This window comes from Trichophyton rubrum (assembly GCF_000151425.1).
Source record: "Trichophyton rubrum CBS 118892 genomic scaffold supercont2.4, whole genome shotgun sequence".
Classification (NCBI taxonomy): Eukaryota; Fungi; Ascomycota; class Eurotiomycetes; order Onygenales; family Arthrodermataceae; genus Trichophyton; species Trichophyton rubrum.
Genome location: NW_003456425.1, coordinates 621,621 through 649,232, shown reverse-complemented (window position 1 = coordinate 649,232; position 27,612 = coordinate 621,621). Strand labels below are relative to the sequence as shown.

Below are 27,612 nucleotides of genomic sequence, written 5' to 3'. Positions count from 1 at the left end.
GCTGCTAGTGTAAAAGACCACAACTTTTAGCCATGGCCTCAACCGCTCCCAGGCAGCGATGGAGGGGAGATGTAGTATTTGTTGGTTTCTTGACGCCCAGGCAGCAGCGGCGGCTAGTTGGACAAGGGGGCCTGGGAAGAGTGTCACGTGAAGCGCTTTTAGTGCCTAGGGGATAATGGCCTTGGGGATCTTGTACACATTTTACCTAACGGATGAAATAGTCCGTACGATTTAATATCAATACGTAGGAGAATGGATTTATCAAATAGCATAGGATCGAATCGTGAATAACAATGCTGTGTGTGATATTTGCAATACAGAGTATGTACCTTGGTTCTGTGTCTACTAAAGCTACGGAAACTCCCTTCAAAAGTGAAAGGAAGGAAATAACTAAAGGTAGTAATTAGTTAGATAAATGCTATTATTATATGTACATTCGCGGGTATCCCTGCCCATCATGATAATTTGTGCCCGCCCGTCCCTGGTACAAAAACGAACTCCAAATGCTGCATACAAGACGCTGTAAGAACTGGGATCGAATGAATGGAGAGGAGAGAAGGAGAGTGAAAGAGGATAAGGGGTGATGAGGGGGTTATGAGGAGGATAAGAGATAATGAATAATCTGTAGGAATGCCTGCTTGCTTGCTCGCTCATTCAACACAGAACATGGTCAACATATGCAATTATCCAATCGAGTAGTTCGTTGACTAGCCTAACGGAAGAAAAAGAAAAGGGAAGAAGAGTCAAGTAAAATCAAGCATCGTAGTCAAGCAGACGCACGGACAGACTGAGATGGCTGCAGCGTGGGGTACTTCATGCTATATGCTGCTGCGTCGAGCCAAAGGCTGTGCCGAAATTGGTACTCTTCTTGAAACGAATCTCCGGCTCGGGTTCCGACTGGGGATTCGCCGCATCAGACAGAGAATCGGAGTCAGATAATGCAGGACTGGTTGAAACAGCTTTCTTGGCCTCCATTAGCAGCTTCTTGTCAAGCGCTTCGAGGAAGTCTAAATCGTGCTCCTCATGATTCCGGAGCATAAGCGGGCCGGTAAGTTCTGGGTCCTCGTCGGCTTCGACCTCTGCGGTGTGGTCAGGTGAGTCCGCATCCGGTGTGAATTTAGGTTGCTCGTCCGTCGTATGTGTCGTTAGTCGGGGACGCTGTACGGGCGCTTGGACAGGGGGCTCGGAAGAAGTAGCAACAGGGCCGGCGTCCGGAGGAGCGGTCTGAAGGGTCGCAGCATCACAGCCATCATGGGTCCGGTAATGGGTCCGCGATTCACTTTCCGCAGCGGCGGTGAAGGCGGTGCCTGGCTGTGGTGGAGAGGAGACGTTTGGGGTTGAGAGAGGAGGGGAGGTTAGCTTGGCGGCAACATTGAGAGGCAGGCCAGTTGATTTGAGTGTGATGCCGTCGAGGCTGCTGTCTACCAACTCCACAGGAATGGCGACATGGTGTGCTCGGTCAACCGGCTGGGTTCTGGGGGAGAGCGCCTCATCTAAAGACGGCGATCTACCAGAAGCGAGGTGATCATCGACCTGGAGAAAAGGGGGATCATGCGCTGCTGGTGCAAAAGGTCCTGCTGCTGCTGTCCCGTCCAGAAATCTCCTGGTTGGTTTTCCTGTCGGCCTTGAGCCTTCCCAGACTCGTAAGCTGGCGGAAGAAGGGTTGCCGGCCTGGCTTACAGGCTCGACGGTAGACATGTCCACATGGGTGCAGTTGATATGTTTCTCGAGACTCGCTATCCTCGACTTGAGTAGTTCCCGCTCCTGACTCCACAATTTACGTTCCTCACCAAATGCAAAGCGCTCACATTCGAAGCTGGCACGCTGACTCTGTAGGGCCGCTCGTGATTGTTCAATGTAGGCCTGTAGACCACTGTTGTCGTCTGGTAGCGGTAAAGGTGGGAGTGAGTGATTGTGATGGTATCGTATAGGAGATTGGTCCGCCGGGGCTAGGTTCATGGGTAGGTGACCTTGATCACCACCTCGAGGCGGAGACTTATATAGACTAGTCGGATGGTGTCGAATATCGTATTTGGAGAGACTATTTTCCTCACCGTCTCTTCCTCTCTCTCGATTTCTTTGTTGTGCTGGTGTGTGCGTCTTAACTGGCTAACGGCTAACGGCTGGTTCTTAACGGTGCAGAGACAACATCTGGTGTATGTAGGTGTCAGGAGATGTTGGGTAAGATCAAGCATCAACTAGTGAATATAAACTATCAGCCCATCCAGTCCTAATAAGCGCAGTGGCTTTCTGGCGGGCTTCTTTTCAGGACGTAACGTCGGATATCGAGGACGCAACAGTCGCTGATGGAGGTGATGATCGAAGGATTAGGCGCGCCGACGGCTGACCGCAGCGCCCACTGACCAAACAGAGAGCACAATCCCACGTATCCAAAGTCATCGACGGCATGTAGACTCGAATCAATCACCGTCTCCCCTTCAACAAGGCTCTACCGACCGCATCTTCAATGTAAGCAATTCAGCATCACCGTCAGCAGCCAACAAAGACCAGATCACTATCAGGCATCGGCGGGATCTAAGACTAAAAGTCCCGCCATAGAAGGATTACCTACCTAGGTAGAGAGAGAGAGGAAAAAAAAAAAAAAAAGATAAGCGGAAGTTAGTTCTTCCGACCGAGATCACGGGACTTGAACCTCGGCAACTTTTTCTCTCTGAAGAAGGGGTTAAGAAGGAAAAAGGAGATGCGGATGACGACGAGACAGCGAGACGCAGGGACGAAGAAGAAGCAGACGACGGACGAGAAAGGGGACCAGGAGACGCAGATAATAATCTGTTCTCACCCTGCCCTGCATCAATAGTGCAGCGAGATCCACGGTCAGGGCGACGGCTCCTTCTCCCCGGATACGCAGCTGGCCTGACAGGGGGTACTTCCCCTGAGTAACAGCAGCAGTAACAATAATGTATCTCTGCCGCTGCAGCATAACTATCACCAATACCCCTGCCGGCCGCTAGGAGGGAGGTCGAAGAGACTGCTCAACTCCCTTCGTTTGGCCCAATAACAGTGATATGTGACATGCATCGCGATCAACAAGACACGCCACAGCGGATCGCGCTATCTGATACCAACCATCCAACCACATAATATGGGGTCCGATTCTTCTTGGTCACTTTTTACTTTGCTGCTTTCTTTTTGCTCGATTTCGTTTTCGCTCCGGCCGGCGAAATCTCACATACTTATGCAGGTTTGCATCTTGCTGAGGAAGAACAAACTTGATGCCATCCATGGAGTCTGACACGTGACGGAGCATCCGCCCCGGGCACACGGAAGAGACGAAGATGAGACGAAACCGAGAGGCAGGCGAGAAGGCGAAGTGATGCAAGCGGCTGGCGGGTGGGATGGCGTCGAGTAACTCGCCAGCTATATATGTACATATAACTACCTAGGACCGGACGCAGGCAGGCGCAGGATACCCGCACGGCTGAGAGGTTACTCTCCCACCCTCAAAAAGAGAGAGCCAGAGCCTTGTCTGGGACTGGACACTTCATCTTTGCGTGTCCGACTCTCAGCTCAACAAAACCTCGAACCATCTCCAAAAAGGCTTGACTTGACTGACTAGATGGCCATGAGCGAAGACCGATGCCATTCACCGAGCGACAACTGCATGTGCTGGACATCACTGAGCGGGTGAGCTCGACGGTCTCTCTCGCCTGTTGCCTCTTCGTCGTCCTCACCTTCGTCGCCAGCCACCGCTTCAGGACGCCCGTCAACCGTCTCATCTTCTTCGCAACATGGGGGAATCTACTCGGTATCTGTGCCACGGTCACCTCGAGATCTGGCATCATTGCGGGCGAGGACAGCGCCCTCTGTCAGTGGCAAGCCCTCTTCATTCAATGGTATGAATGAATCCCTCTTCGAATCATTTCCTATGTGAGGACCATGTTGGATGCTAATTTGTTTCATGGAGTAAAGGTTCCATGTCGCCGATGCTCTTTGGGCATTCTGTATGGCCTGCAATGTCTACTTGACCCTGTTCCATCGATATAGCACCGCAGAGTTACGGAAGTTGGAGTGGAAGTACATGGTTATATGCTACCTCTTTCCCTTCATACCCGCTTTTGCCTTCCTCTTTATCAAAAGTGAGGAGAAAGGGAAGGTCTATGGAGATGCAACTGTAAGCTTGCTTAGAGATCATCGGTGATATTGGCAAAATTGCTAACTTGTTCATTTTCTAGCTTTGGTGTTGGATTAGACCAGAGTGGTCGGTTCTCCGAATCGGAGGCGTCTACGGACCCATCTGGACCACCATCCTGATCACTCTCGGCATCTACCTATACAGCGCCAGGTTCATCCTCGCCAGTCGCAAAGACATTCAACGCCTGCGCAACATCAGTCTTACCTTGTCGGGTGTTGAGTCGACCACTGCTGGCGTCACTGAAGCCTCAAGCTACGCCGAACATGATATCAGTCCCGGCCTGCAGCAACACGCTCAGCAAGGTAGTCAACATACAGACCGGCAGCAGCAGCAGCAAAAAAAGCAGCCACAACAACACACATATCACCTGGAAAATTGGCCGGAACCTGAGCTTTGGCAGGATCATCTAGGTGATGGCCTTGAACCAGCTTACTTCCCTCCCGCGTCACCCAGACAAACCACACATGGCCCTGAACTTGGAGGAACACAAGGCGAGATAGACATAGAGTATGCACCAGGGAACAACCAGAGCTTCCCCGGAATATGTGGCACATCTGGTGATAAGTACCGCATCCGCAAGGCCTCATGGGAACGACAGAGCGCTGCATGGGCTTATTCGAAATTCGCTCTTCTCTTCTTCTGCTCTCTGCTCGTCACCTGGGTGAGTCCCCTGCCATTCTATTTCCTTCTCAAAACCAACTTTGCCTCTTCTTTATCAACTTTTCTAACAATTACCTGTAGGTACCTGCATCTCTGAACCGTGTCTACTCATTTGTAGAACCAAACAAACCAAGCAACGTCTTGACATACGTCGCCTCCCTTGTGCTCCCCTTACAAGGTTTCTGGAACAGCCTTGTCTACGCTGCTGTTTCATCGTCAGCCATATCTTCATACGTCTCTTTATACCGACATAACCCACACTTACTCTACCAATGGCTCCACCCGAAACGACTGTATAATTATATTTCACGGCCTTTCAGACGGCAGACATGATTCCGAAGATGTTACTTTTTACATCAATTTACATATACCCAGAGCAACGCAGTCAACCGTACTTCTGCTCTATTGTTTCTTTATTTTTTTTTTTTCCATCTGTTGGCTACCCAACATTGGGTTTCTGGCATATTTTTATACATTGGGACTTTTTGGAGGAATGGCTTTTATTGATTAGTCGGTTTGGAAATGCATCAGTGAGTGGGATCGGGTGGACACGGTATGGGCGGCGGCGCGAACTATGAGTAACTATATAAAGTAGAGCAAAATCCAGGGATCGTCTTCAAACAGTTCCACAGCTCCCAATTTAGCTTTCGTTGGACTATCAATGGTAGTTATATATTCTCCAGCTACCAAAGTAGTTTAAATGCAAATGATGTACAGTCTAAGAAGTATATATGCATGTATATCAAAAAGATAAGCTCAGTTTCCAGCCCGTGTATAGACGCCAAAAGCCCACGCGGCTCGAAGTATAGCAAGCCCATAAGCCATGCCCAGACTATCCCAGACGACGCTCAACTTGCTACCTGATACCTCTTTCCATCCGATAGGCACCTCAGCAACGGGGATGTTGGCGAATTCAGCTAACATGAGCATTTCAACGTCAAAGATCCAGCCTTCTGAGTGCATGTAGGGTATAATGTAGGGCAGACTTGCCCGGGAAAAGAGCTTGAAGCCACACTGAGTGTCGTTAATTCTGGCTGTTGCCGGTGGCGTAAGGAGGCGGAGAGCTAGATGGAAAGAGTGCATTAGGAAGTTCCGTAGTTTAGATCGCTTGAGGAATGTTAGCTGACGTTACATTATATCTCATGTAGAATCTGTAATAATCAATAAGAAGTCAACTTACCTTGACAACCACATCACTTCCTACCAAATGCGCTCTCGAGCCAACAGCAACTACGCGTCGGTTTGGTTCCTCTATCTTCTCACATGCTTCCACCAATTTGCCTAAGTCGTTGAAATTGCTGGCCCCGTCGGCGTCCGCGAATATGGCATATTGTCCTCGAACATGTCTCATCCCGTGGATCACTGCGCCACCTTTACCCCTGTTCTGGGTCAATTCAATAACCCGTATACTTCCGGCTGGTATCTTAACGCCTTCTTCTATTTTTGGGGTCCATGGCCCTGCATGGCCCTTAGGATGGGCGGACAGCTGGTGGTCCTTGGCGAAGGCTAGTGCTGTCTCCACGGTATTGTCGGTCGAACCGTCAGAGACGATTAATATCTCCCAGCCTTTCAACGGTACAGCCGAGTACTTGCCAGCGGTCGATCCTGCTTCGCCGTTGGCTTTGTGTCGAAGTCTCGTCTCTCCAAGATCGCCATCCCGCAAACTGGCAGTTTTTGTTTTCTCTGCCTGACCCGTTCGTTCTGGTGTTCCATACGCGCGTTGTAAATAGCTAACAGTCTCTTCTAACATCCCAGGGAGTCGTTTTTCCTCATTATACGCTGGTATCACGACAGACATGAATAAGGTGGGTTCCTCGAGGTCCGACTGCTTGTACGTGTCCAGGTTGATCTTATCATGCCAGCAAGGTAGTTGCTGGTCCTTAGCAAGACTCCCATCTTCTAGAATTGCTTTGTATTTCTTCTCTTCGGCAAATGGGGCTCGCGGAGCAGGCGCTAGGATCAAAAGGAGGAGATAGGCCTAACGGAACACCTTCGTTGGTTACAACGTGGCATTAATTGATAACCGACGATCAAGCAAGGCTTACCAGGCTAAAAAGTCCCATAAAGCAAGAGAGTAAAAGTCCAAAGAGCAGCGACAGAGGAACATCCTTGATGACGCTTACGCATTCCGCGCAAAGCGATCCTAGACCAAGCGTTATCATTGTGGTAGGTGGGCAACTGCGGTCCTGGCCAATTGCCCAGAACTCAGGCGGGAAATTAGAAACGAAATATAAAATCAGGTCACCATCGAGTGATATAATAGATCAACCAGAGTAAAAAACGGGTTGTTAGGCCGTGGGTGCGGTTGGATGTCGGCGGACCTGCCACTGTGTCCTGTTGACGGAGTTGACCCTGCGGCGTCGAATTTAGGCTCGCTGGGCTGGATAAGTAATAAGCGCCCGTTCCCGTCAATTAGCCGCGCTGCTCCACTTCTTTTCTGAAAAACATCTGGATCCCCTTTGTTTACAACATCCATCCCGCACTTTTGCTTATCCTCAACTCCTAGATACTCATAGACGATATAGATGCCGAGAAAGAAAGTTGTTAACGTAAGGAGTACTTAGTACCTTTACGGTTATGCTGCACTTATTAGCTAACATCGACTAAAATAATGGTCCACGCGATGATGTGGCAACCGTCATAGCCAAAAGCATGCAACTTACGTCCACCGCACAGCCACTATTTAAATGCACATCCTTAGCACGGCAAAATGCACCATTGAAATGCCTCGGCTGTGAATTCTATGAATGGCGAGGCCTTGCAAAAACAAGCTGGTGCAGGACGCGGTCCTTCATTACCGGAGCAACACGCTTGTTTTATCGATAAAGATCATTCGGCTCCACCAGGGGGCAGCCCAGCAAGTGAAATTCGTCATCGCACGTCTCAGGCAGATTTGCTTTTTGGAAGCCAACTATTTTCCGGCGTCGGTGTGTACTCTTTCATCTCTGGGCAGCGCTGCAAACTTTTGCACGAACAATAAACGCCGTGTCCTATATATGGGCTGGTACCCGTTCGAAAAAAAAAAAAATCCGAATTGTGGGAATATCGATATGAACCGTTGTCGGGCAGCTTTGTGAAAGCATGGATACGTGGAAAAAGCAGGTTGGCGAGAAGACGCCCGAGACGTCAAGAAACCCGTCGCCAGACCGGCTGCAGCAACGCTTAAACAAGATTTTTGACGAATCAAGGACGAACAACAACCTGTCGTCGAAAGGTCAACAGGAAGCAGCATGGTCTGCTACTGTTCGCGCTGCCACATACTCTTCAGAAGGGGGCCGGTCTCTACCCAGCTCACCAACGAAACCATCGCGGCTACGGCCTCAAGAGGACCGACCTCATAGCTCTTCGCAAAACATTGCGGCCTCGCATCGTCGTGCCAAAACCGACCTTCCGGGGCTTGTGAATGGGCCGTCATTCCCCATAGATGGAATAAGGACGACAAGCCACTACGCTGACACGGACCCGTCCAAGCTCGAGGACGTGGATCTGGGCGCTTCAACGGAGAAAGCCAACGAGCCTAAATCCAACCGCTCAAGTCGGTTGTTCTCTGGGCTTTTCCAGGGAGAATCTACACCGATGCGATTGGGGCTTATTCCCTCCCCACGTTCGGATAGGGGAGCTCTAGACGACATGATGCACGACGCCTCACCTTCTCTCGAGCGATTAAGTCGCAACTCGTCCCCATCGTCACCCACGAAGCTGTCCAGAAATATGAACGTCTCGGCCTCGTTGAGGCAGGTTGCTTCAGGAAACCCTTTCGCATTCTTTACGTCAAAACCCCAGCAAAACCAACGGGAGCCGCTGCCAGAACCTGCCAATGACAAGCTTTTGAATCTCGATATCAAATCTATCCTATGCCACTCTTCCTTTGCCGACCTCCCTCCCGAAGAAGCCCTTCACTCCTTGCGAGCCAACGCAGAAAACCTCCTACGCGAATTCCAAGAAGCTTACAAACTACGAACTTTTGCATTACATGCGGCAGTAGCGGAGAAAAATGCACAGGAAGACGAGCTGGAGGACGCGCAATCGCGGATTAAAAATATCAAGTCTCAGCTTGACGGAATGGCGGCTCGGGTGGTTGAACAAGACAAAGCATTGAAGTCTCTGACAGAGGAACTTAAGGCTGAGAGGCAAAAGTACCAGGACGGAATCAAGACCAAGCAGCTGCAGCAACAACAGCAGCAGCCGCAGCCGCAGCAGAAACAACCGGAAGATGCGGCTACACCAACTCGAGATTCCAAGGGTACTCACTCAAAAAATTCGAGTGGCGTGACGATTACTAGCGATTCCGGCTTTGACTCGGGAGACGAGAGCATTGCTGAAAGCGTGTTTTCCCGAGAGAATGACGATGGTGCATCAGTCAACACCAGATTTTCTGCAGTCTCAATGGCAAGCCCGTCTGCGACCACCACCCAGCCGAGCCCAGCCGCATATGCGCCTACATCCAGCCCGAGTACCCCGAAAGCCGCCCAGCCAGCACCACAGCGCGAGAGTGCCTACGGCAGAGTTCTCAAAGGCATATCATCATCGGCTCTCGGCACATCCTTCAACGCCTTGACATCTTCTAGACTGAAATGTCCCGATTGCCGTGCCAATGGCTCTTCGGACGCGTCGACGGTCACTAGTATCCTACGGGAGGAGAACCGATACCTAAAGAACCGCATCATAGATCTTGAAAACGCAGTTGAAGATTGTATTTCTCTTGTCGGAGGATAATTGTTAGATGTCATTTTTATTTCACCGAAATGTCTGATCACTATGTTTACCCCCCTCTCCCATTTTCATTTGTCTTGTCTTATTTGGTCTACGACATTTTTCATTCGATTTATATGAATCTCATTTGTGAACGATATAGGATGGAACGAAAGCTGGTTCTTGACTTTGACCTTGAATTTAATAGATATAGATTTAGCTTAAAATAGTATACCTGCCACACGGCGTCATCCTCTGGCGGCTTTAGCGATCAGGTTAATCTGCGGTAGCTATTCCGAACTCAGTTTGTACTTCAATGTGTCTCACTCCACGGCTTTGAGCAATGAGTCCGATCAACCCTTGCCCAACGTCTTTGATTTCATTATAGTCGTGGAGAAGCCGAATATGCTCTTTGACGATACCAGCGGCATCCGGAGGGCCCCCATATTCCTTAACCAACTCACTATAGTGGGATTAAACTCGAGTGTTAGATCTTGCAGGACAACCAAGTTAAACGAATACAAGGGGAAGTACTTGAGTCTCTCTCTGGCTTTGACAATAGCTAGTCCGTTTTTTTTAATCTGCTCGTGAAGCTTGGGTATCCTGGCCTCTAAAGTTTCCTTTATACCGGAATCGAGAATCAATCAGCACCACATCCCGTCTCCTACTACATCTTGGATACGGCGGCACGCACAATCTTCTTTGCCTGCAGAGGTGTTGGGGGTATGACTCCGGTAGTATTCTCATCATCAATAGCCACAGTCATTGTCGCTAGGTGTTTCTGAGGTAGCTGAGGTATCTGGGGTACCTGGGTATCTGGGGTATGGGGTATCCGGGGTACCCTTTTGTTTTGGTATGGCTCCAAGCTTTCGAACTAGAGCAAGCAGTCTTTGTTCGACTTGTCTGGGCTGTTTGCAGAACGTAGAAAGAGTATATTCACACAATAAGGGGGAATCACAAGGCCTATGGCTGTCTCGCATGTAGCGAACGACCTCGTTGAAGCGCTGCCGTCTGCTTTCTCTATTAATTGTCAATGGTAGGACGTTGGTCGGTCGAAAGTTCAGGAGAATTTTTTGCATGGCTGGACCGGCCGGAGATAAGAAAGGGATGACATAAGCAGAAAGGGGATTGCGAGGACTTGCATCCTGCTACTAAGGGAGAGCCATTATCACCATCTTATATCAAACCACTCCGCATTCCATCTGCTAGAGGATGCCCTGGGCTGTCTTTGCTGACTGGTAGGCCTAGGACGCACTTCTTGAGGACACTGGCTATGGCTTTATAGTCCTAATAGCTCGGCGTCACACTGCTTTTCTCTTTATATATATTTCCCTTCATATATATAGCAAACCCCGATCTCTGCACATATCTTGTCTTTCACCTCTCTGCAACAGAGCCAGCCCTGTTTCTGCTTTATTCTGCACCTGCTCCTTTACCTGATAAACAACAATCCCTATCCCTGACCATATTTTAGCTGGAAAAGACGATCAAGATGCTTGGATCAATCGCCTTGGGCCTAGCCCTCAGCCCTGTGGTCATGGCCCATGGAGATCATCACAAGATTCCGGATGGAAAGGTCATCTCGGGAGACCCCCTGGTACGTTATCTTCTGGAGCTGGAAGCTGAAGCGGACGTGTTCGAGGCTACGGTTGCTAATGATTTCGTCTGGTTGATAGGATACTACGCTATGGATTCACATCCTGCTGATGACTCTCACGTTTGGCCTCATCTTTCCAACTGGCATGGTTTTGGGCGTAAGTGCCGTCAAAACACCCTATACACGCGTTGTTTTTGACATTTTTGACATTTCCTGATACATCCAGATCGTCCGGTCTCGATACCATGTTCCCGTTCAAGTCGTTGGTACCGCTGTGGCCATCCTCGCGTACTTTCTTGGCCACCTTCACAAGGGACGCCAATTTGCCCCGAATATCCATGCTTCGTTTGCCAACTCTCTTATGCTCATGCTCGTTGTGCAAGTCGTTTTGGGCGTGTACCTCAAACTTCACATTGAGAGAGGATTTCATGGCCGAATTCGCCAGTACGTGGTTGTAACCCACGGAGTTGTCGGGAAGATTATGCCACTCGTGAGCTGGATTCAAATGGTTTTTGGAGGTATCACAGCCCTCGGGTTCTGCCGAGCAGACCATCTCGGCCAGTGCCTTGCTCATTTTATCATGGGAAGCGCTTTCATCGCTTACGGCATCATCCTTACCATTCTACTCCTCGTTGGACAGTTCTGGCTGCGCAGTACCGGACGAAGCCAAGAATTCTTTGACTCGGCTGTCATTACTGCATGGGGCTTTGTCAATACCTTTACTGAGCACCGCTGGGGATCCGAATGGAGCCATAGTGATATGCAGCACACAACTATGGGTATCATTTGGTGGTGCGCCGGTCTTCTGGGAATGTGGTTGAGCAGAAAGCGAAACGGACGTCCAAAGCGTAACATCTTCCCTGCAGTGGTAATTCTGCTTACTGGATACGCCATGTCCTCCCATGCCCAGCATTTGATGCTCAGCACCATGGTTCACTCTGTATTCGGATACACTTTGATGGCCGCTGGTGCAGCAAGAATTATTGAGATCTCCTTCGTCCTCAAGGACCGCAGCACCCTTAGCCCAGATGGTTCTGACCCAAACAGCTTCCAGTATCTCACTCCATACGTAAGTTTACCCTTTCGACGAGCATTTTAACTAATTGACTTAAATTTAACTAACGATAATTATTTAGCTCCTCTTTGCCTCTGGCTTTATCTTCATGGGCGCCACAGAAGAACAGATGCAACTTCTACACGATGCTGGAGTTGGCCATGTCTCTTACCTCCTTATCCTCTACAGCTTGGCCTGCCTCCTATTCCTCTGTAAGTCTCTACAATACCCAGCCAATCAATGACTACTTTAAACTAACCATCTGGTACCAACAGTTGTAAATGTTCTTCTCCACATTTATGCAGTTCATGCTTGGCCAGAGTCCGCAGTGTACACCCGGCACCGCCCCAGCCATATGCCTGGCCGATTCCACCATCATGCCAGAGCCCCGACAGCCCCATTTGGCCTTGATGGAGCGTCCCCAAATGCAGACATTCACGGTGGAATGAACGGTGGCGCGACTGCTGCCGCCCAGGAACGAAATATCCGTGATGCCCAAGAATTCGAACTCGAAGGCCTTATCGGCGCGGCTGATAAAGACCGTGACGAGGAAGAAGCTCCAACCAACGGAGCCGTTAAGCTCTAAGCTATTTCTCACATTTCCTTCTACCAGAGCTTCACTTTCCGCCCACGCTCATGAGACCAAACTGAGGTCTGTCCCTCTCTTGGTTTTTTCGGAAACAGCTCCGTTTCCAATTTCCCGCAATAAACTACAACCTTCCCAACTACCATGAGCAGATTCAGGGCGTGCAGATTCTTCTACATTCCTAACTTTCTTGTATTTATTTGTCCATCTCACCTTTCCCCCAGTCTTTTTCGTCTGTCGTTTTACTAGGTCATCAAGTAAAGGATAAGGGTTTGGGAGTTTAGTTAGGAAATCAAATAATGGGAAGGTATTTCTGATTTGACTGCAGTAGTTCCAGCTTACTCGCTATCGTTGAAGTTAGTCCTTGTTTGGATGGATATAAATTTGTCCTATGACACTAGGAAGTCGTAAGATTTATTATCTTGCATTTCCACCAAATAAGGGTGAAATTGAAGCGTGAATATGAATGGGAGATATAAGGAAAATAGATAGATAGAAAGTCCCTTAAGCCGCCTGTAAATAAACCATTGCCCCGCCCCGTTGAAACCCCCCAAATCCCAGAATCGAAGTTAAGAAAAGGAATTTAAAGACCATTAGTAGTATCAGGGAAGAACGGATGAAGCGAATAAATGGGGGCAACGCTTTTCTCAGAATCAAAAATAAGGAAGTTCTGAAGTGGTTGCTCTCTTTGGCTGAGCACATTGATCGCGTCCTGGGCCAAGCTGCCACCTAAGAACGCTGCTACGGGGTTAATTTCGCTCCCCACATTTTGTAGGAATGAGCGCAGGACTGCGGCTGTCAGTGTTGAAGGATCTAGTTGAAGCTCTAGATGGCGCTCGTTCGCTAGACGAGTATAATTTTCCAGGTCCTGACGGGAAAAGGATGGTGGAACACCGTGTTGGCGCTCGAAATCCCATAGAGCACGGAGACATGTGAGCAAGGGTGTGACTTGCTTGCGTTTCCGGGGTAGGCGGGTAAATTCCTCTGGCAAGGGGGAGGTGTTTGCCAGCAGTAAAGGACTGTATGTCTCTCGCTTGGTGACCATCTCGATTGTCTTGTCGTTTTCGACCTTAGTAGTGACTTCTAGAACGGTGCGTGTAGGCGTCTCGTTTGTCTGCGGGGCCACGTTTGATTTCTCACGCTCAATCACAAAAGTATGGCTGATCAGGTCAGCAAAGATGAAGCCGTAGAAACCATGGACACCAGCTATGTATGAAGGACGATTGGCGAGGCGGCAGGCAGCATTGATGGTAGAAAAAGTTTCGAAGTCCAGATCCGTGGCAATGACAAGGTCGAACGGTTCATAGTACACTGGCGGTTTCAATTTGATGCTGGAGGGGTCGACGATGAGCTTGACTCTAGGGTTCAGTTGGCGGATTTGTGGTGCGGCTGCCTCGACTCTCTGTGACAGACAGCGTTAGTGACCGGTGGCTCCGCGGTTAAGTCTGTAAGGAGGTGTGAACATACACTTTGGTTGAGGTTTTCTTCTGTAACGAGGAACTGTCCACCCAGATCCTCCTCACGCACAACCCCATCGTCAACAACAGTCAGAGTGCCGATTCCTGCAAGCACGAGGTTCTTCGCAATCTCGTTCCCGAGAGCCTTGAGAGTGACCAGGAGGATGTTCGCGTTGCGTATTCTGGTGGATGACACATATCAGCAATGCTATTCAGACATGCTATCGCTAATCCTCGCCTCACCGTTCCTGCGCCTTTACGCCCCAGAGCCGGATCTGTCTATCATAGAGTGCGATCTCGTCTAGTCACACAGTGTTAGGCCAGGCTGTATGTAGAAGAGGACATGAGCTGTCAGCTACTCGCAAGACTCACCGGCACTGATCCCACTGTTTCCATTGGTTGCCATTGTCTCGTGTGTAGCCATTTTCAAACTGCTCCAGCACACCGCAGCAAGTACCGCAACTCCTCCAAGCGAGAGAGCTCGTCTAGCAGCTTGTCGAGGGTTGAACCTGTGAGCTGTTGTTGAGGCAAGAACGCATTATGAAAGTGACGATGATGATGATTATTATTATTAAATTCAAAAAAGAAAAAGAAAAGAAGAAAAAGCAAAGAAGCCCTGCTTATATAATAATCAAATGCTTACATCATATTATCACGTGGCAGCGGTGGGTCCCCCTTGAACCGTGCGCTGTTTTAACCTTCTTTGCGCTAGTCCCGAAGCAGATTAAAGCTTGCTGACTAAAGCCGCCCCACTTTATCCCGGTTTTCTCCATCGCCGAAACGGGCGAAGTTTCAGCGCTTTTCGTGTCTTCGTTTTTTGTTTTGTGTCTTTTGATGATTTTGCTTCTCGACGTCGAACTTCAACAACCGCTGGTTTCTCTTTTCTTTTTCCGCTGTTTTGCTTATTCGTCGATAATAATATAATCATAATAATAGTAGACCGAGTGAGGAGAGTCAAAGAAGAGGCGCCTTGGCCTGCAGCCTTTTTTCCCTCAGCTTTCCTTGAGCAGCACAACGGAACGGCCAGCTCGTCCTTCGGTTCCCGCGTCTACGGAATAGTCAGCAGTTCGTAAGGAAGAAGGAAGAAAGAAGACGTTAGTGCGTGTATAACCCGCTTGACACACGCTGGCACTTGTGTCCGCGGCAAGGCAGCGTCCAGGGTTGATTGTCTGGCTGTTAAAATCCTACCCTACCGATCCCTAGCCATGGTGAGCAACACCCCTCTCTCGCCCCAGAAGTGGTCAGCCTGTTCTTTTGTTCCGTCGACCGGCCCGGTGTTCAGTTACGCGGCTACAACACACACGCACACGCACAATACTGACGGCGTTATCTAGTCGAACAACCCTCCACCGCCATCCTTTGACCGGGACTCTTCTCACGACCTGACGAGCTTCCAGACCATCGCCGCAAGAATCCGGCAGTTGAGAGATATCATCTCCGAAATGGACGAAGACCGGAGTTTCTTTCTGCATGCCCTGGACCGCTCTCTGCAAGAGTATAACACCGCAGATTCGACCGTCGACCCCCAGGCCATCAGTAACTCTTCTTCGGAACCGCTTCCCACACTGAGTCAGACTCTACAACGACACGTTATCTCGCAGAGGGAGGCTCGGAGACAAGCCAGACAGTCACAGCAGCAGCAGCAGCAGCAGCAGCCTCATCCACCTCCACCGCCGCCGCCGCGCCCTCCACTGCAGAGACAGGAGTCTCTCGCCTCCTTGGCTTCCTTGCAGCGTGCAGAGCGTCAGTTCCGGCAGGCAATCGCCAGTATTGGGGCTGTAGAGTCGACACCACGGCAGCCTGAACGGTCATCTGCTAGATCCCCACCCACGGACTCGATGTCAGACCACCGCCAGTCAAAGCGCCGAAAAATCGACGCTGACGATAGCAGAGATACCACCAAGGGGTTCAGCTACAGCCACTATGGCCAGGCCACCTCGGTGCCGCTGGAAATGGAAGTCCATAGCTGCAAGGGAGGTAGTGCCGAACCCGACAGACGAGGGAACTCCCCAGACCATATTCTGGTCAACGATGGTGTCGCCTACCGGGCACAGGGCGGTTTCTGCAACATCGTCCTTAGGCACCGTGGCGAAATACCTTTCTCGCTGAAGAAGCTGATCATCAAGACTCCCAAGAGCGGATGCCACGACGAGACGAAGTATGTCCCTTTTTCTCTATAAAGTTCCAGTACCTTTTTTTTTTTTTTACGTTTTAGTTTACTAACATAGATACAAATATTTAGTGTCCGAGAAGGAACTGTGAGTATAGCCATGGACTCTGACTCACGTTTCCTTCGCTCGGTAGCCAGCTGTACCGCCGATTCTATGCCTGGGTTCCCATCCCGCCGGCCCCGTCGTCGGAACGAACAGTTATCCCCCTTCACAGCAGCGGCCATGGGAAATAACAGACGACCAGAGACTTCAGCTTCAATCCTTCGTGCCCGTATGCTTCGAACCCGCGCCAGCCAGCAGCAGTACCAAGCGTTCGACTACCCCCCGTTCAGCGGCATTGACGTAGAAGACAAGTCTGACGACGAATCAACCCAGCTGGACGCCGCTCGCGACCAACTGGCCCTTTCTGACACTGAACCATCCAATTCGCGCGATAGTTCCCCGAACCACGATGGCAGTGACAGCGAGAGCAGTGACGGCATATCCGGTGTGGCCGAGGCACTGGCCCAGAACCTAGATAGCCGACAACGCCAGCTTCTTGAGGCCCTCGGCGTTCGTGTGCCGTATATGCAGGCTAGACCATCGCATCGGCACCGAGCACTCTCACCCACGACCGTCTTTGCTCGGCCAGCTGCTGAGACAGGACAAAACCAGGAGTCCGATACCATGCAGCCTGTCGCTAGATTCGCGATCGAACACGAGAGAGCCGCTGTACAGATCAGATTTAATCCTCCAGTGTATGTCCTTTTGTTCGTTCTCTTCATTAACACATGACATGTTTCTTCTAACTCGATATAGGTCTGCACGATACATCCTTATCAAGATGTGGGCTCCCTACAACCCCGGCCGGATGGATATTGAGAGCATCATTGCCCATGGTTTTGCAGGGCCACGCTTCTTCCCTTCGCAGGAACCGAGATAGCCCCTCTATCCATCCATCTTCTCCACTTAATGTGCATTTTTCTACTTTTTCTTTAATCTCTCACCAACATGGCTACCTGTGTCATGCTGTTGATCATCAACTCTTATGTCCATTCAGCGTTTTCTGATGTTAACGATGCACATATACCATGCTCACATCTATACATATGTATTTTCTGCGCTTATCTAGGCGGAAGGCATGTAGAAGCGGAATTAATAAATGGCCCCCTTTTTCTCTTTATAAAGACAGGTCAATAAGTTACATAAATAAATATAGGGAATAAAGAGAAATGGATTAAACTCTGTAATACTAGTTGACTCTAGCTAGAATGCAGGCTTATCGCTGGTATTGAAACATAATATCAGCAAGCAAGGGAGAAAGAAATCAATCCATCCATAACGTAACAAACATGACATAACTATCCGCCGTGATCCTTTCTGTTTTGTGGCGTCTGTTTTTAAGCTCCCGATCCATATCCATCTATTACTAATTTCAGTTAAAGAATCTCTCTTGCTTCTCTCCTTGACTGAGCACACGCAGCAACATTAGATCTGGTATCTGTAGTTAGGGCTGAGATCGCCCAAGTCGCCATCTTCCTGGTCTAGAGCCTGGGTTGGAGCACCCTGAGCATCCTTCTTTTTGTTACGGCTTAGGATGAGGAAGAGGTAGAGCACTGAGGAGACGACGGCCAGACACAGGAAGCCAATTGATATGCTGTGTCCTGGCTTGAACTGCGGAGCGTCTTTCTCCAGGAAGCTGTATGTAGCTATGATTCCACCGACTAGAATACAATTAGTATGTCAAGTCTTTGAATGAGTTGTGGGTACGGGGTGACTTACTGTTCCCGAACCCGATCTGCCATCCGGTTCCGATGGCTCGGCGTTTATGACCAGACAGGTTCATTGCGTACCAGCAGATAATGATTGGCATGGCACTGTAAGTGCCGCATGTGATGAAGAGAGCACCGTACTGAATGTGTCTGTTTTCCTTGCCATGGATGGTGAGAAGCATGGAGAAACCGGCAATGGCAAAGGCTATGGGCAGAGTAGCGAATGAGGCGCGGTGGGAGATGCGGTCTGAGACATAGGCCATCAACATGGCAAAGACGAATGCTACGGCCCATGGGGGGATGGAGTAGAGCTGGGTCTCAATTGCTGCGGGAAGTTTAGCTGGTTAATGTCTTTCAGGGGGGTAAATTGTCGGTAGGTCTAGACTTACGCCCATAGCCGTAGTTCTTGATGATGGTTGGAGCAAAGTATGCGTAGCCTGTGATTGATTGTTAGCCACAGGTATAACGGCAGTGGTAGAATAGGGGTGTCATACTGTATGCTGGAACGATCATGCCGAGATACATGAATCCACCGATCAGGACCTTGGCTGTAGCTGGGTTAGTATAGAAGCAGTGGATGATGGGTAGGTCAGTTTGACTCACGATCGCCAACGATAGAGATGACGTCCTTGAAGGTGACTTTGGCATCGACACCGGCCTTACCGACGTCCTTTGCAAGCTTGGCCTTGATGAACTCACGCTCCTCCTCGGTCAACCACTTGACGTCTTCAGGGAAATCAGGGATGAGGAAGAACCAGATGGCAGCAACGACGCAGGTGAAGACACCCTCGAGAATGAACAGCCATCTCCAGCCATTGTAGCCGCGCAGACCACCCATCTTGCCGATACCACTGGCAAGCAAGCCTCCAAAGGCACCGGCCAGGGTAGTAGAGCTGAAGAAGAAAGAGAATCTCTTCTGGGCTTCAGATCGCTTGTACCACATGCCCATCAAATAGAAGCCTATCCAAGTCAGAACGTGTATATACGTATATACTTGAGGCATTCCGAATACTTACAGCCAGGGAACATGCCGGTCTCGGCAAGACCGAGGAAGAAACGAGTCGCGAGAATGCCGGCATAGTTGGTCGTGATGCCCTGGAGACAGGTAACGAGGCCGAATGCAAACATGCAAAAGGAGACTATAGCGAGGTGTTTGTTAGTCAAATCCGTCCTCTCTGCTCGGGGTAATAGTTTTAAGGGCCAAACGCACGCCAGACATGAGGCTTGAACTTCTTCAGCAGCAGGTTTGACGGAATCTATCCGCCAGTCAGTCACCTTTTTTTCTGATTGCTAGTTAACACTTGCTCCGTCGTACCTCGAACAAGACGTAAGGGATAAAGAAGATGGTCAGGGCCGTGTTGTACTGCGTGCCCGAGGTGATGCCCAGGTCCTTCTTGAGGCCGAAGATGACTGCGTTACCGATATTCACTCTGCATGCGCATCAGCGTTAGTGATCATCACAGTGAAACGGGGTATCAAAAGAGAATAAGAACAATGAAGAAGAAGCAGCAGCAGTGAGAGACAGGCGCATGATACCTGTCTAGAAACGCGAGCAGATAGAGGATGCTGAGCATGGGCAAGATGTAGAGGTCTATCTTTGCCATGAGCTTGCGCTCGGTCGTGTTCTTGAGCGGCGGGAGCTCGCTGCCCTGCTCGATAGAGAGGTCGGGAGAGACATCTGCTTCTACAGAGGGAGAGTCAGCAGGCCGGCAGACAGCAAGACAGAGACCCAAAACTGACCTGCCTTTACGCCCATGATGGCGACTTGAAGGTGTAGGAACAGTCGAGATGGTCGAAAGATGGAGCCGTGGGAGTCGCGTGGAGGGCGAAGTTGAGATCTTCAGCCGGCGGGACAGGACGGTCAATAAGTAGGTAGTTTACTCTCGGTCGCAAGGGAGAACCCGGCGAGTTCGTTGTATGAGCTGGCCCGTCTCAGTCCTGCTTGCGGGCTGTCCTGCTGGCCGTCCTGGCGTCGCTGCGAGAGTCTTCTTATACTGGAGGATCGGGGGCTGACTTTGGCCGACGGAGCGAGGAGTCCACCTACTGGGCGCGCTTGAGTTGCCGAATAAAAGAGCGAGACAGCTCGTATCGAGTAGCTAAGACGAGAGAGAGCAGGACAAAGAAGAGGGAGAGAAGAGAAAGGGAGACGACGAGGCCTGGCGGCGGTTATAAAGGCCCTTTCGTTGCAGTGAAGACTGGATGTTCCTCCTGTCACTCCGTCGCATCCCAGTCGCACGGGAAAACGCCTTCTCTCTCGACTTCAACTACCTACAGCCTACTGGACTTGCAACAGCTCCGCTGATTTCAACCCCGACCAGACCAGACAGGAAGAATCTCAAACTTCAATCTCCATCTTTCCATCTCCACACGTTCTGGAAGAAAAAGAGAAGAAGCAGAAAAAGCCCCCTTTAGCGGCCCTGCGATTGGCTGTCCCTGCTGGAGATTCGCTGGGACTGGACAGGCGGACGTGGAGAACGGGGGCGCGCAGGACCTCCAGCAGCGAGTTCAGGGAGCTGGGCGACGGAGCAGTTTACGCAGTTTACGCCTGGAGTACATGCGAAGGTGACACATGGGGTCGAGCAGCGCAGAGGAAGATGATGGCAGAGAGACGGCAGGGTGCAGCAGCCAGACGGAGACAGAGCGAGACCCCTTGCCGGATGCTGGAAGCCTGTCTATATTATACCTGCTGTAGACGCAGCAAGGATGGCGGCAGCGACAGCCATACGTTGAAGGACAGAGTGTATAAACCGGAGTAGCAGAGGGTGACAAGGGGCGGCGGACGGACGGAAGACGACATGCTTGCTTGCTTGAGATGGACAGCTTAATACGAGAGGAGCGGGCGTCAGGGCTGGGATATTCGCCGATGCAACAGGCCGGCCTGTGTCTAACCTTTTTACTCCGCGTGTTTGTTTCCGTGGATAGGTTACGATCTTGCCGAAGAGTTTAAAAGAATAAGCCTGAGTTTCATGGGACGGTCAATAAATTTCATGCTAATAATGCTAGAGTGTCACAGATGGAAAGTTGGCAGAGAAGAAAGATGAGATAGCTAGTGACTGGCCTGGACGATGAGGACGCTGGCGTCGATGCCGTAGGCCTTCCCTGCCATCGCCTCGCCCAGGACGCCAATCGCCTTCTTTGCCTCATGGCCAAACTCAGGGGAGGCCGAAGCAGAGGCAGCAGAAGAGGAAGACGGCCGGGGTGCCACAGAGGGAGAACCTGTTGCAGCAGCAGCGGCCGGTGCTGGTGTGTTCATGGCCAGGCTGTTGCGGCCGACGACGACCAGGTTGCCGTTGCTGCTGCTGGTGCTCTGGGCCAGGTCCTGAGCGGCAGTTTCGCGGGTGGTGGCCAGCAGTGCGTTGCACGACGCCGACGACGATGCACAATCGACCGTCTGGAACACGACACGAGGACGCAGCTCGGGAGGCACAGAGTCGCGGATCGACCGATAGAAGGTCTCGTCGGCGTCCTTCTCCTGTTGCTGCTGCTGCGGCGGCGTTGGCGCATTGTTGATGACATTCATATATGCAATGGTTGCAGTGATGGATGAGTTGTTAGCCAGTTGAAGAACGAGCCGCAACGCAAAGTGGTCGTCTGGACCGCCAAAATAAGGCATGAAGATGTGATGGCCGCGGTCAGGAGATGGGCTCATGGCAAGATCATTCGTTCGATACGTGTTGTGTCCGCTGAATGTTCTTGATATCTCGCCTGGCTTGGGACGTGCTAGTCCGGCGCCCCCGAACCCCTTGTTGATAAAGATACCAACATTACTCCTCGAGTTCTTCAGGATGTTGAAGATGAACGAGCTGTGAGGGCCGGTAGAGAACTTCTCGCTCTTGTCATCAAGCAGCGGGATCTGTCTCTCGCTCATGCCTCCCGTCTCGCTCCACGGTACCAGCACCAGGTCAGAGGCACAGTCGCGCGCCTTGTTGACCAGCGTCTCGGCATAGGCGTGCTCAGGCGCTATAACCACGCCCCCGGATACTGCCACTTTGTACAGCTGGCCAAAGGTGCGGAAGGCGTTGAGGATCGGGTCACTGAAGCTGTAGTTGGAATCCTGCACCTCAGACACCTTCATCACACTGGAGTCTCGATCAGTCAGCTCGACCAGGCGCACTGCATGAACCTCGATAGGCCTGATGTTGGCTCTTCTCGCACTCTCGGGTCGTCTTCCTTCTGCCTCCTCACCGTCCTCGCCATCGTTATTATTATTGGTATGGGCATGATGGGTCCGAGAGGCGACTGGGTCTGGTCTGTCTCCAGCCCCAAGCAACGATACGAAGGTGAAGAGACTTGGCAGGCTGTCTAGCCTGAGGTATATCATCAGCTTGCGGACAGACGCGCCCTGTGACTTTTGTCGGCTAATGCTGTCTGCGCCGCTGTGCGGGTCATGCTCGGAGTCAAGAACGTTTCCTTCCCAATCGATCTCGCCGCGGCGCCAGCGCTCGACCTTGATCTGATACGAGGGAGGATACAGGTAGGAGACCACTGGGGTAGTCACAAAGGTTGTCACCAGTGCCATGACGACAAAGATAGTGAACGTCCTGGGGCTCAGGATCTTGGCCTGGAGTCCAATGTTCTGCCGGCACCAAACAATATAATTAGCCGTCGTCTCGGCATAACCAGAATACTTGGAAAAAAAAAGGGCTACTTACCAGGACGATGAGCTCGACCAGACCCTTACAACTCATAAGCACACCAATGGTCAAGCTCTCCCTCCACAAGAGGCCGTTCAACCTCGACGCAACCATACCACCCGTCACTTTTGCAATAAGAGCAATGAAGATAACGCCAAACACGTACCCCCATACTGTTCCCGAATCCAACAGTCCGATGTTGGTATTCAATCCCGAAAGAGCAAAATACAACGGCAGGAAAAGAGCACCAATCACATCCTCAATCTTCTCCGTCAGCTTGATAGCAAACCCTCCATCATGAGGACATATCAGACCAATCATGAAACCACCAAAGATGGCATGGACACCGATGATCTGGGTAAAAAATGCGGCTGAAAGGACTAACAGCAGCGTGAGAGTGACAACCGACTGGTTGGGGCCGTCATGCAGACTGCCGGTGCGTCTCAGGTACCAGAGAAACAGGGGGCGGACGGCAAACACAAGCACCAACGTGAAACCGACGCAGGTCAGTAACACCCATAGGGCTGTCAGACCCGTGCTGGCGTTGACCAGGGCTACACAGAGTGCCAGCAGGATCCAGCCAACTACGTCGTTGCCCACGCCGGCAGACAGCACGATGACTCCGACTCTGGTGCTGAGAAGTTCCAGCTCAGTCAGTATACGGCATAGCACCGGGAATGCCTGTAAATTTTGTTAGCAATGGATCATTTTATGCCTCTTTTCTTTGTTAGAACCCACCGTAATAGCCATGGCAATGCCGATGAATAGCAAATAAGTTCCAAACCCGATGGGCGCCAGGCCAGGCTCCTGCCGAAACTCATGGTACAAACCGTATGCGATTGCACAACCCAGACCAAACGGCAGCAACATTCCCGCCGCAGAGACGCTGGCGGCTACTCTCCAGTTACTTATCAGCGATCTGAGATCTGTCTCAACGCCAATCATGAACAGGTACAGCACCAGTCCTAGATTTGCCACCAGGTTGAGATTGGGGATGGAGGCATCGGGGAAGATGGTCTCGCGGAATCCGGGTATACGTCCCATAACTGAAGGGCCGAGCAGGATGCCGCCTAGGACTTCTGAGATAACTCGTGGCTGGCGCATCCGCGAGAGAGGGATATGTATCAGTCGGCAAAAGATGATGATCAGGCCAGCCTATAGAACATGTCAGTCTACAAAACATCTCTACGACTTCAACTCCCAGTAAAAGTAAATATCTACCTGAATGATGAAGATGACGAGCGGGTTCTTGGAGTCATAGTGAGTCGGATTCGCCTTGTCGAAGATGCCTCCCTGCGGCGACGCCCGATGCGTAGAGGTAGGTGAAGCCACCGCTGCAGCGGCCACCAACGAGCCAGTCACCGAAGTCATCTTGACGACGCAGCGCAGCTTCTCTCTGACAGCCTGAAGAGCAAGACGGACGCAGCAGCTGGACGAGAGCAGCTCTTCCAACAAAGGGGGGCGGGCGGTCCAGCAGCTATTTAACTTGAGCAGTCGTTCTTTTCAGCTGCCTGAGAGCAACCAACGACTTTCACCACCCGGTCGACGTCATTGCCCAGGGAGAGCCTTGCATGTCTTGTCTAGTTAGTTAGCTCGTTCAATTAGTTAGTAAATTAAGCCAGGGTGGTACGGCTTGTCTTGGGATTCCTTCAGCGCTTGAGCCGTTGCTTAGTGCTGTTGGTGTTATATTCCGGTCCCAAGGCCACCCCGGCCACCGAAGCCCATCTCTTTATCGAACGCTCGCCAGCGGTTCCGTGGTTAAAGCTACTACCGACTTGGCTCGAAGTGTGTTCAATGCAGCCTGCAGACGCCATGTGGTTCAGGTCACACTTCGCATGGCAGAGAAACGAGTCTCGGGTCTCACAGCATGGCGTGGCATGGCAATGGCATGGACTGGCTGGTTTGATATCAAGTTATCTTGCTAGGTCGAACTGTCTGGCTTGCGCGGGGGTTTCAGGTCGACGGGGAAGAAAGGCTGCGCTTCCGCTGGACGCCATCTCGTGCTGGGCCGTAGCTGAGATGGAGCTGGCTGGTCAAAGAGACGGCGCTGGGCCCGGTGTTCTTTTGTTTCTTTCTTTGCCGCTGGGAGAGATAAGCGTCTTGTGCTGGCCGGGATACGGGAGGGTCTAACACGAGAGCGGTAGTGCAAGCCGAGCTGGAGGGCTTAAAAGGAGCTGGCGAAGGTAGAGAAGCGATCAGATGGACAGACGGTGACGGTGAAAATAGACGTTGGAGGTGGTGGTGATGGCGGTGGTTTGATAAAGAGATCAGCGTCGTGCATGGTCAGGCCACTGTGGAGAGAGATGGGGCTCTGGATGCTTTAGCTACAACCAACGGCCACTGCTGTCTGTGATGGATGTCTATGGATGGGGTGGTTGAATGTGATTATTCGTGCTATATAGGGTATTCTAACATGGGAGTTACTTCTCATCAGTCGTCGCCTTGCCCCAGGCAGACTCAAAGTTGCTCTCCTCGACATCAGCGCCAGCTCCAGCTCCAGCTCCAGCTTCATCGTCGGCTTCGACGTCTCTCATCTCGATCTTCGACACCTTCTCCGTCTTCTCTGACTGTGGTACAACGACAAAGGAACCGCCTACCGATCCCCCCGGTGACATGGTCCCTTCGAGGCCAAAGTTACTGCTGTACACCACAGCCGCAAAGGCCTCGAGTTCCCGCACCCCTTCCTCCATGGCTGAAAGGTACTCGTTGGGTGGATTCGAGCCCTGGCCGATAGTATGTGCCTGGCGGGAAACAACCGCTAGAATCGTAGCCAGCTTCACCCGCGGGTTTGGCGGTGGCTGTTGGCTATCTGACGGCACAACGGTAGCTGAAGACGAGAACAGATTTGCCGGACTTGCTTCCGGTGCTTGTGTTGCAGGGACTGTGGGCGGCTTTTTGAAGGCGTCGATGGCACATTTGTGGTCGATAAGGTAGGAGAAGGCCTCGTTGTTGAGCAATGAAAGAATATGCGTGAACTGCGGCGACTCGATAAGATCGGCTGTCTCGTCGAGTAGGTGTCGGAGGTTGGATGCTGTCTGCGGCGAGACTTCTTCAGACGACAGCAGCACACCAGACTCTTGTAGTACGTAGTCTTCCTGCTCGACGGCCGGTAGGAGGTATGGCAACCACTGCTTCGCCCGTCGTTCTTCGCTCGTGGCCCCCTCAACTTTCTTTCGTACTTGTAGTGTCAACTCTGAGAGCCTTTCCTGCGTTATGTCCTCTCGCGGGTTAAGCGGTCCAAAGACTTCAACGACGGCTTCTTCGACTTTTTCCATCAAGTCTTTCCATCCACGGTGGAGCAGCCACCAGCTGAAGGTAAGGTATCGACGGTTGGTCTCAAAGTCGTTTCCAAACGCATTGTCACCGTCGTTCTCTTCCAGGCTTATTATAGCTGGATCGGCTTGTGGAGACGCAAGTGATATTACGCTGGACAAGTAATTCCGTCGACCCAATAGGTTGAGTTGGATGCGCGTGAGCAAGGTTAGCAGCGAGAGTGTATATAGAAGAGTGAACGATCGTGTTAAAGCTGTGAGCACCAGTTAGCAAGTGTGATGTATATATGCTCCCTTGGCCGGGGATCAGACATACAGTTGACCTTGAGCTCGTTCCACAGCTGCGTCCTGCTTTTCTTCCGTGGTGTCCCGTCTCCAGCAACAGAATCCCCCATCTGGCTAGTATGCACATACCCCTGGCTCCGGAGACTCGACAAGCTCTTCCCATCATCGTCTACCGTACTTAGGGGATCTGAACTTATCTCTGATCCTGCAGCTTCTCCTCCGTTCAACTGCTTAGCCAACCTCTCCGCACGCTTCTGCTGCAACTCATTCGTCAGCTCCTCGACCGGAAGAGCCCCAAGTATATTCTCCGTAGCTGTAGGTAGTAAGGCAAGCACGGTAAAGGTACAATCTGTCTGGTTCTGTTCGAATCGGCGTCGTAGACTAGGGATAATTGTTAGGTATCCTCATCCGGTCTAAAGTGCTGTTCCAATGACGAGTTTTTTGCATACTTCTCTCGCGCAATCCGCTCACTGCTCATGCGCTCTCTAGCCTCTGATATCTTGCCCAGCACATACTGACCGGCCAAGTAGCCGACTCCGATGACTCCAGCACCAATGGCAATGCCGCTGCGGTGCCGGCGCAACCACTGCTTCGTTGAGTTGAACATGCCCCCTACGCTGACCGCGAGCGCATTATCGTGCTATCGAGGTATTTTGCCGCAGCCACAGTATCAAAAAGAGCCGTACACTCGCGATAGTCCTATCCAAATATAACCGCTGTCCGTCCCTAGATGATATATAAAGCTGTCTTTTGCGTCTTCTTCTGCTTCCCCGGATTCCCGTCTGTCGCTGCGCTTTTTTTGCTTTCGTTTGGACTTTCAGCAGCTTCGAGCCTCGGCTCAGGGTGCGGCAGGTGACCTGGAGTCTCTTTTATCGGGGTCACGAGAAAGCTCGCCGTTTCTGGACTAGTCGCCAAGCCATGCCGTGCAGGCTATGGCGTCACTGCGGCCCCGTGACCCCGCTATCGCCACTTCGGCTGCCCCCGTCGCCCTTTTTTAATAGCCAAACAAAGTAACCTTAAAACTTCCAGGAGGGAATAAACTCTTGCGACTCACTTTATATATACTTCAAGTACATCCTCCGTGGAGGCTCCAGTCCTTGCGCGCGCTCAGATGATATAGAAAAGAGAGGCGATCGCAGAAACCCCTCGAGGCTCTCCTTAAAAACAGACCTACAAGTGGCCGATGGTCTAGCTGAAAAGGCGAAAAAAGCTCCCCGCAGCCAGCTCTGAGTCGGCTCCTTTCTCTGGCTCTCGCTCCGATCCCTCGCTTCCTCCGCCGCCGCCGCTGCTACACCGTAAT

At 51.2% G+C, this 27,612-nt stretch overlaps 11 protein-coding genes across 21 annotated transcripts; 4 read left to right on the top strand and 7 right to left on the bottom strand.

Annotated features, from left to right (window-relative positions):
- Positions 1-463: 463 nt before the first annotated feature.
- TERG_04102 (uncharacterized protein) lies at positions 464-2,543 on the bottom strand. The gene has a single exon (XM_003235002.2). It carries the CDS (start codon positions 1,957-1,959, stop codon positions 814-816), a length of 1,146 nt encoding a protein of 381 aa, XP_003235050.1. The 5' UTR covers positions 1,960-2,543; the 3' UTR covers positions 464-813.
- A 1,054-nt stretch (positions 2,544-3,597) lies between these two features.
- On the top strand, positions 3,598-5,146 carry TERG_04101 (uncharacterized protein; the record flags this gene model as incomplete). Of its 2 annotated transcripts, XM_003235001.1 has the most annotated exons (4): positions 3,598-3,854; positions 3,931-4,132; positions 4,194-4,814; positions 4,895-5,146. In XM_003235001.1, 4 exons carry the CDS (start codon positions 3,598-3,600, stop codon positions 5,144-5,146), a joined length of 1,332 nt encoding a protein of 443 aa, XP_003235049.1. The 2 variants fall into 2 exon arrangements, with proteins under 2 accessions (XP_003235049.1, XP_047606180.1); XM_047749720.1 differs by lacking the exon at positions 3,598-3,854 and having other exon boundaries at positions 3,965-4,132.
- Positions 5,147-5,569: 423 nt separating this feature from the next.
- On the bottom strand, positions 5,570-6,975 carry TERG_04100 (uncharacterized protein; the record flags this gene model as incomplete). Of its 2 annotated transcripts, XM_003235000.1 has the most annotated exons (3): positions 5,570-5,920; positions 5,994-6,791; positions 6,859-6,975. In XM_003235000.1, the coding sequence occupies 3 exons, from the start codon at positions 6,973-6,975 to the stop codon at positions 5,570-5,572; spliced, it is 1,266 nt and encodes a 421-aa protein (XP_003235048.1). The 2 variants fall into 2 exon arrangements, with proteins under 2 accessions (XP_003235048.1, XP_047606179.1); XM_047749719.1 differs by lacking the exon at positions 6,859-6,975 and having other exon boundaries at positions 5,994-6,611.
- Positions 6,976-7,706: 731 nt separating this feature from the next.
- On the top strand, positions 7,707-9,529 carry TERG_04099 (uncharacterized protein; the record flags this gene model as incomplete). Its single annotated transcript, XM_003234999.2, has 1 exon — positions 7,707-9,529. Exon 1 carries the CDS (start codon positions 7,895-7,897, stop codon positions 9,527-9,529), a length of 1,635 nt encoding a protein of 544 aa, XP_003235047.1. The 5' UTR covers positions 7,707-7,894.
- A 252-nt stretch (positions 9,530-9,781) lies between these two features.
- TERG_04098 (uncharacterized protein) lies at positions 9,782-10,271 on the bottom strand (the record flags this gene model as incomplete). Its single annotated transcript, XM_003234998.1, has 3 exons — positions 9,782-9,968; positions 10,040-10,125; positions 10,200-10,271. The coding sequence occupies 3 exons, from the start codon at positions 10,269-10,271 to the stop codon at positions 9,782-9,784; spliced, it is 345 nt and encodes a 114-aa protein (XP_003235046.1).
- A 288-nt stretch (positions 10,272-10,559) lies between these two features.
- On the top strand, positions 10,560-13,279 carry TERG_04097 (uncharacterized protein). Of its 6 annotated transcripts, XM_047749714.1 has the most exons (4): positions 10,560-11,102; positions 11,182-11,259; positions 11,329-12,368; positions 12,432-13,279. In XM_047749714.1, the coding sequence occupies exons 1-3, from the start codon at positions 10,998-11,000 to the stop codon at positions 12,199-12,201; spliced, it is 1,056 nt and encodes a 351-aa protein (XP_047606174.1). In that variant the 5' UTR covers positions 10,560-10,997; the 3' UTR covers positions 12,202-12,368; positions 12,432-13,279. The 6 variants fall into 6 exon arrangements, with proteins under 6 accessions (XP_047606174.1, XP_047604179.1, XP_047606178.1 ...); XM_047748202.1 differs by having other exon boundaries at positions 11,329-13,279; XM_047749718.1 differs by having other exon boundaries at positions 11,182-12,171; positions 12,239-13,279.
- A 46-nt stretch (positions 13,280-13,325) lies between these two features.
- TERG_04096 (uncharacterized protein) lies at positions 13,326-14,722 on the bottom strand (the record flags this gene model as incomplete). Its single annotated transcript, XM_003234996.2, has 4 exons — positions 14,572-14,722; positions 14,443-14,500; positions 14,210-14,381; positions 13,326-14,144 (listed from the first exon to the last, which is right to left on the bottom strand). The coding sequence occupies exons 1-4, from the start codon at positions 14,621-14,623 to the stop codon at positions 13,326-13,328; spliced, it is 1,101 nt and encodes a 366-aa protein (XP_003235044.1). The 5' UTR covers positions 14,624-14,722.
- Positions 14,723-15,259: 537 nt separating this feature from the next.
- Positions 15,260-17,616, top strand: TERG_04095 (uncharacterized protein). Of its 2 annotated transcripts, XM_003234995.2 has the most exons (4): positions 15,260-15,407; positions 15,534-16,357; positions 16,442-17,107; positions 17,169-17,616. In XM_003234995.2, exons 1-4 carry the CDS (start codon positions 15,405-15,407, stop codon positions 17,290-17,292), a joined length of 1,617 nt encoding a protein of 538 aa, XP_003235043.1. In that variant the 5' UTR covers positions 15,260-15,404; the 3' UTR covers positions 17,293-17,616. The 2 variants fall into 2 exon arrangements, with proteins under 2 accessions (XP_003235043.1, XP_047606173.1); XM_047749713.1 differs by having other exon boundaries at positions 16,442-17,616.
- Positions 17,617-17,837: 221 nt separating this feature from the next.
- On the bottom strand, positions 17,838-19,877 carry TERG_04094 (uncharacterized protein; the record flags this gene model as incomplete). The annotated part of the gene is made up of 10 exons (XM_003234994.1): positions 17,838-18,073; positions 18,132-18,446; positions 18,511-18,558; positions 18,616-18,669; positions 18,725-19,081; positions 19,138-19,260; positions 19,332-19,377; positions 19,437-19,551; positions 19,658-19,805; positions 19,862-19,877. 10 exons carry the CDS (start codon positions 19,875-19,877, stop codon positions 17,838-17,840), a joined length of 1,458 nt encoding a protein of 485 aa, XP_003235042.1.
- Positions 19,878-20,975: 1,098 nt separating this feature from the next.
- Positions 20,976-24,078, bottom strand: TERG_04093 (uncharacterized protein; the record flags this gene model as incomplete). Of its 2 annotated transcripts, none has more annotated exons than XM_047749712.1 (2): positions 23,494-24,078; positions 20,976-23,436 (listed from the first exon to the last, which is right to left on the bottom strand). In XM_047749712.1, exon 2 carries the CDS (start codon positions 22,638-22,640, stop codon positions 21,168-21,170), a length of 1,473 nt encoding a protein of 490 aa, XP_047606172.1. In that variant the 5' UTR covers positions 22,641-23,436; positions 23,494-24,078. The 2 variants fall into 2 exon arrangements, with proteins under 2 accessions (XP_047606172.1, XP_047604178.1); XM_047748201.1 differs by having other exon boundaries at positions 21,168-22,697; positions 22,774-24,078.
- Positions 24,079-24,875: 797 nt separating this feature from the next.
- On the bottom strand, positions 24,876-27,069 carry TERG_04092 (uncharacterized protein). 2 transcript variants are annotated; one of them, XM_003234992.2, is made up of 3 exons: positions 26,762-27,069; positions 26,344-26,693; positions 24,876-26,281 (listed from the first exon to the last, which is right to left on the bottom strand). In XM_003234992.2, the coding sequence occupies exons 1-3, from the start codon at positions 26,917-26,919 to the stop codon at positions 25,176-25,178; spliced, it is 1,614 nt and encodes a 537-aa protein (XP_003235040.1). In that variant the 5' UTR covers positions 26,920-27,069; the 3' UTR covers positions 24,876-25,175. The 2 variants fall into 2 exon arrangements, with proteins under 2 accessions (XP_003235040.1, XP_047606171.1); XM_047749711.1 differs by having other exon boundaries at positions 24,876-26,693.
- Positions 27,070-27,612: the final 543 nt, after the last annotated feature.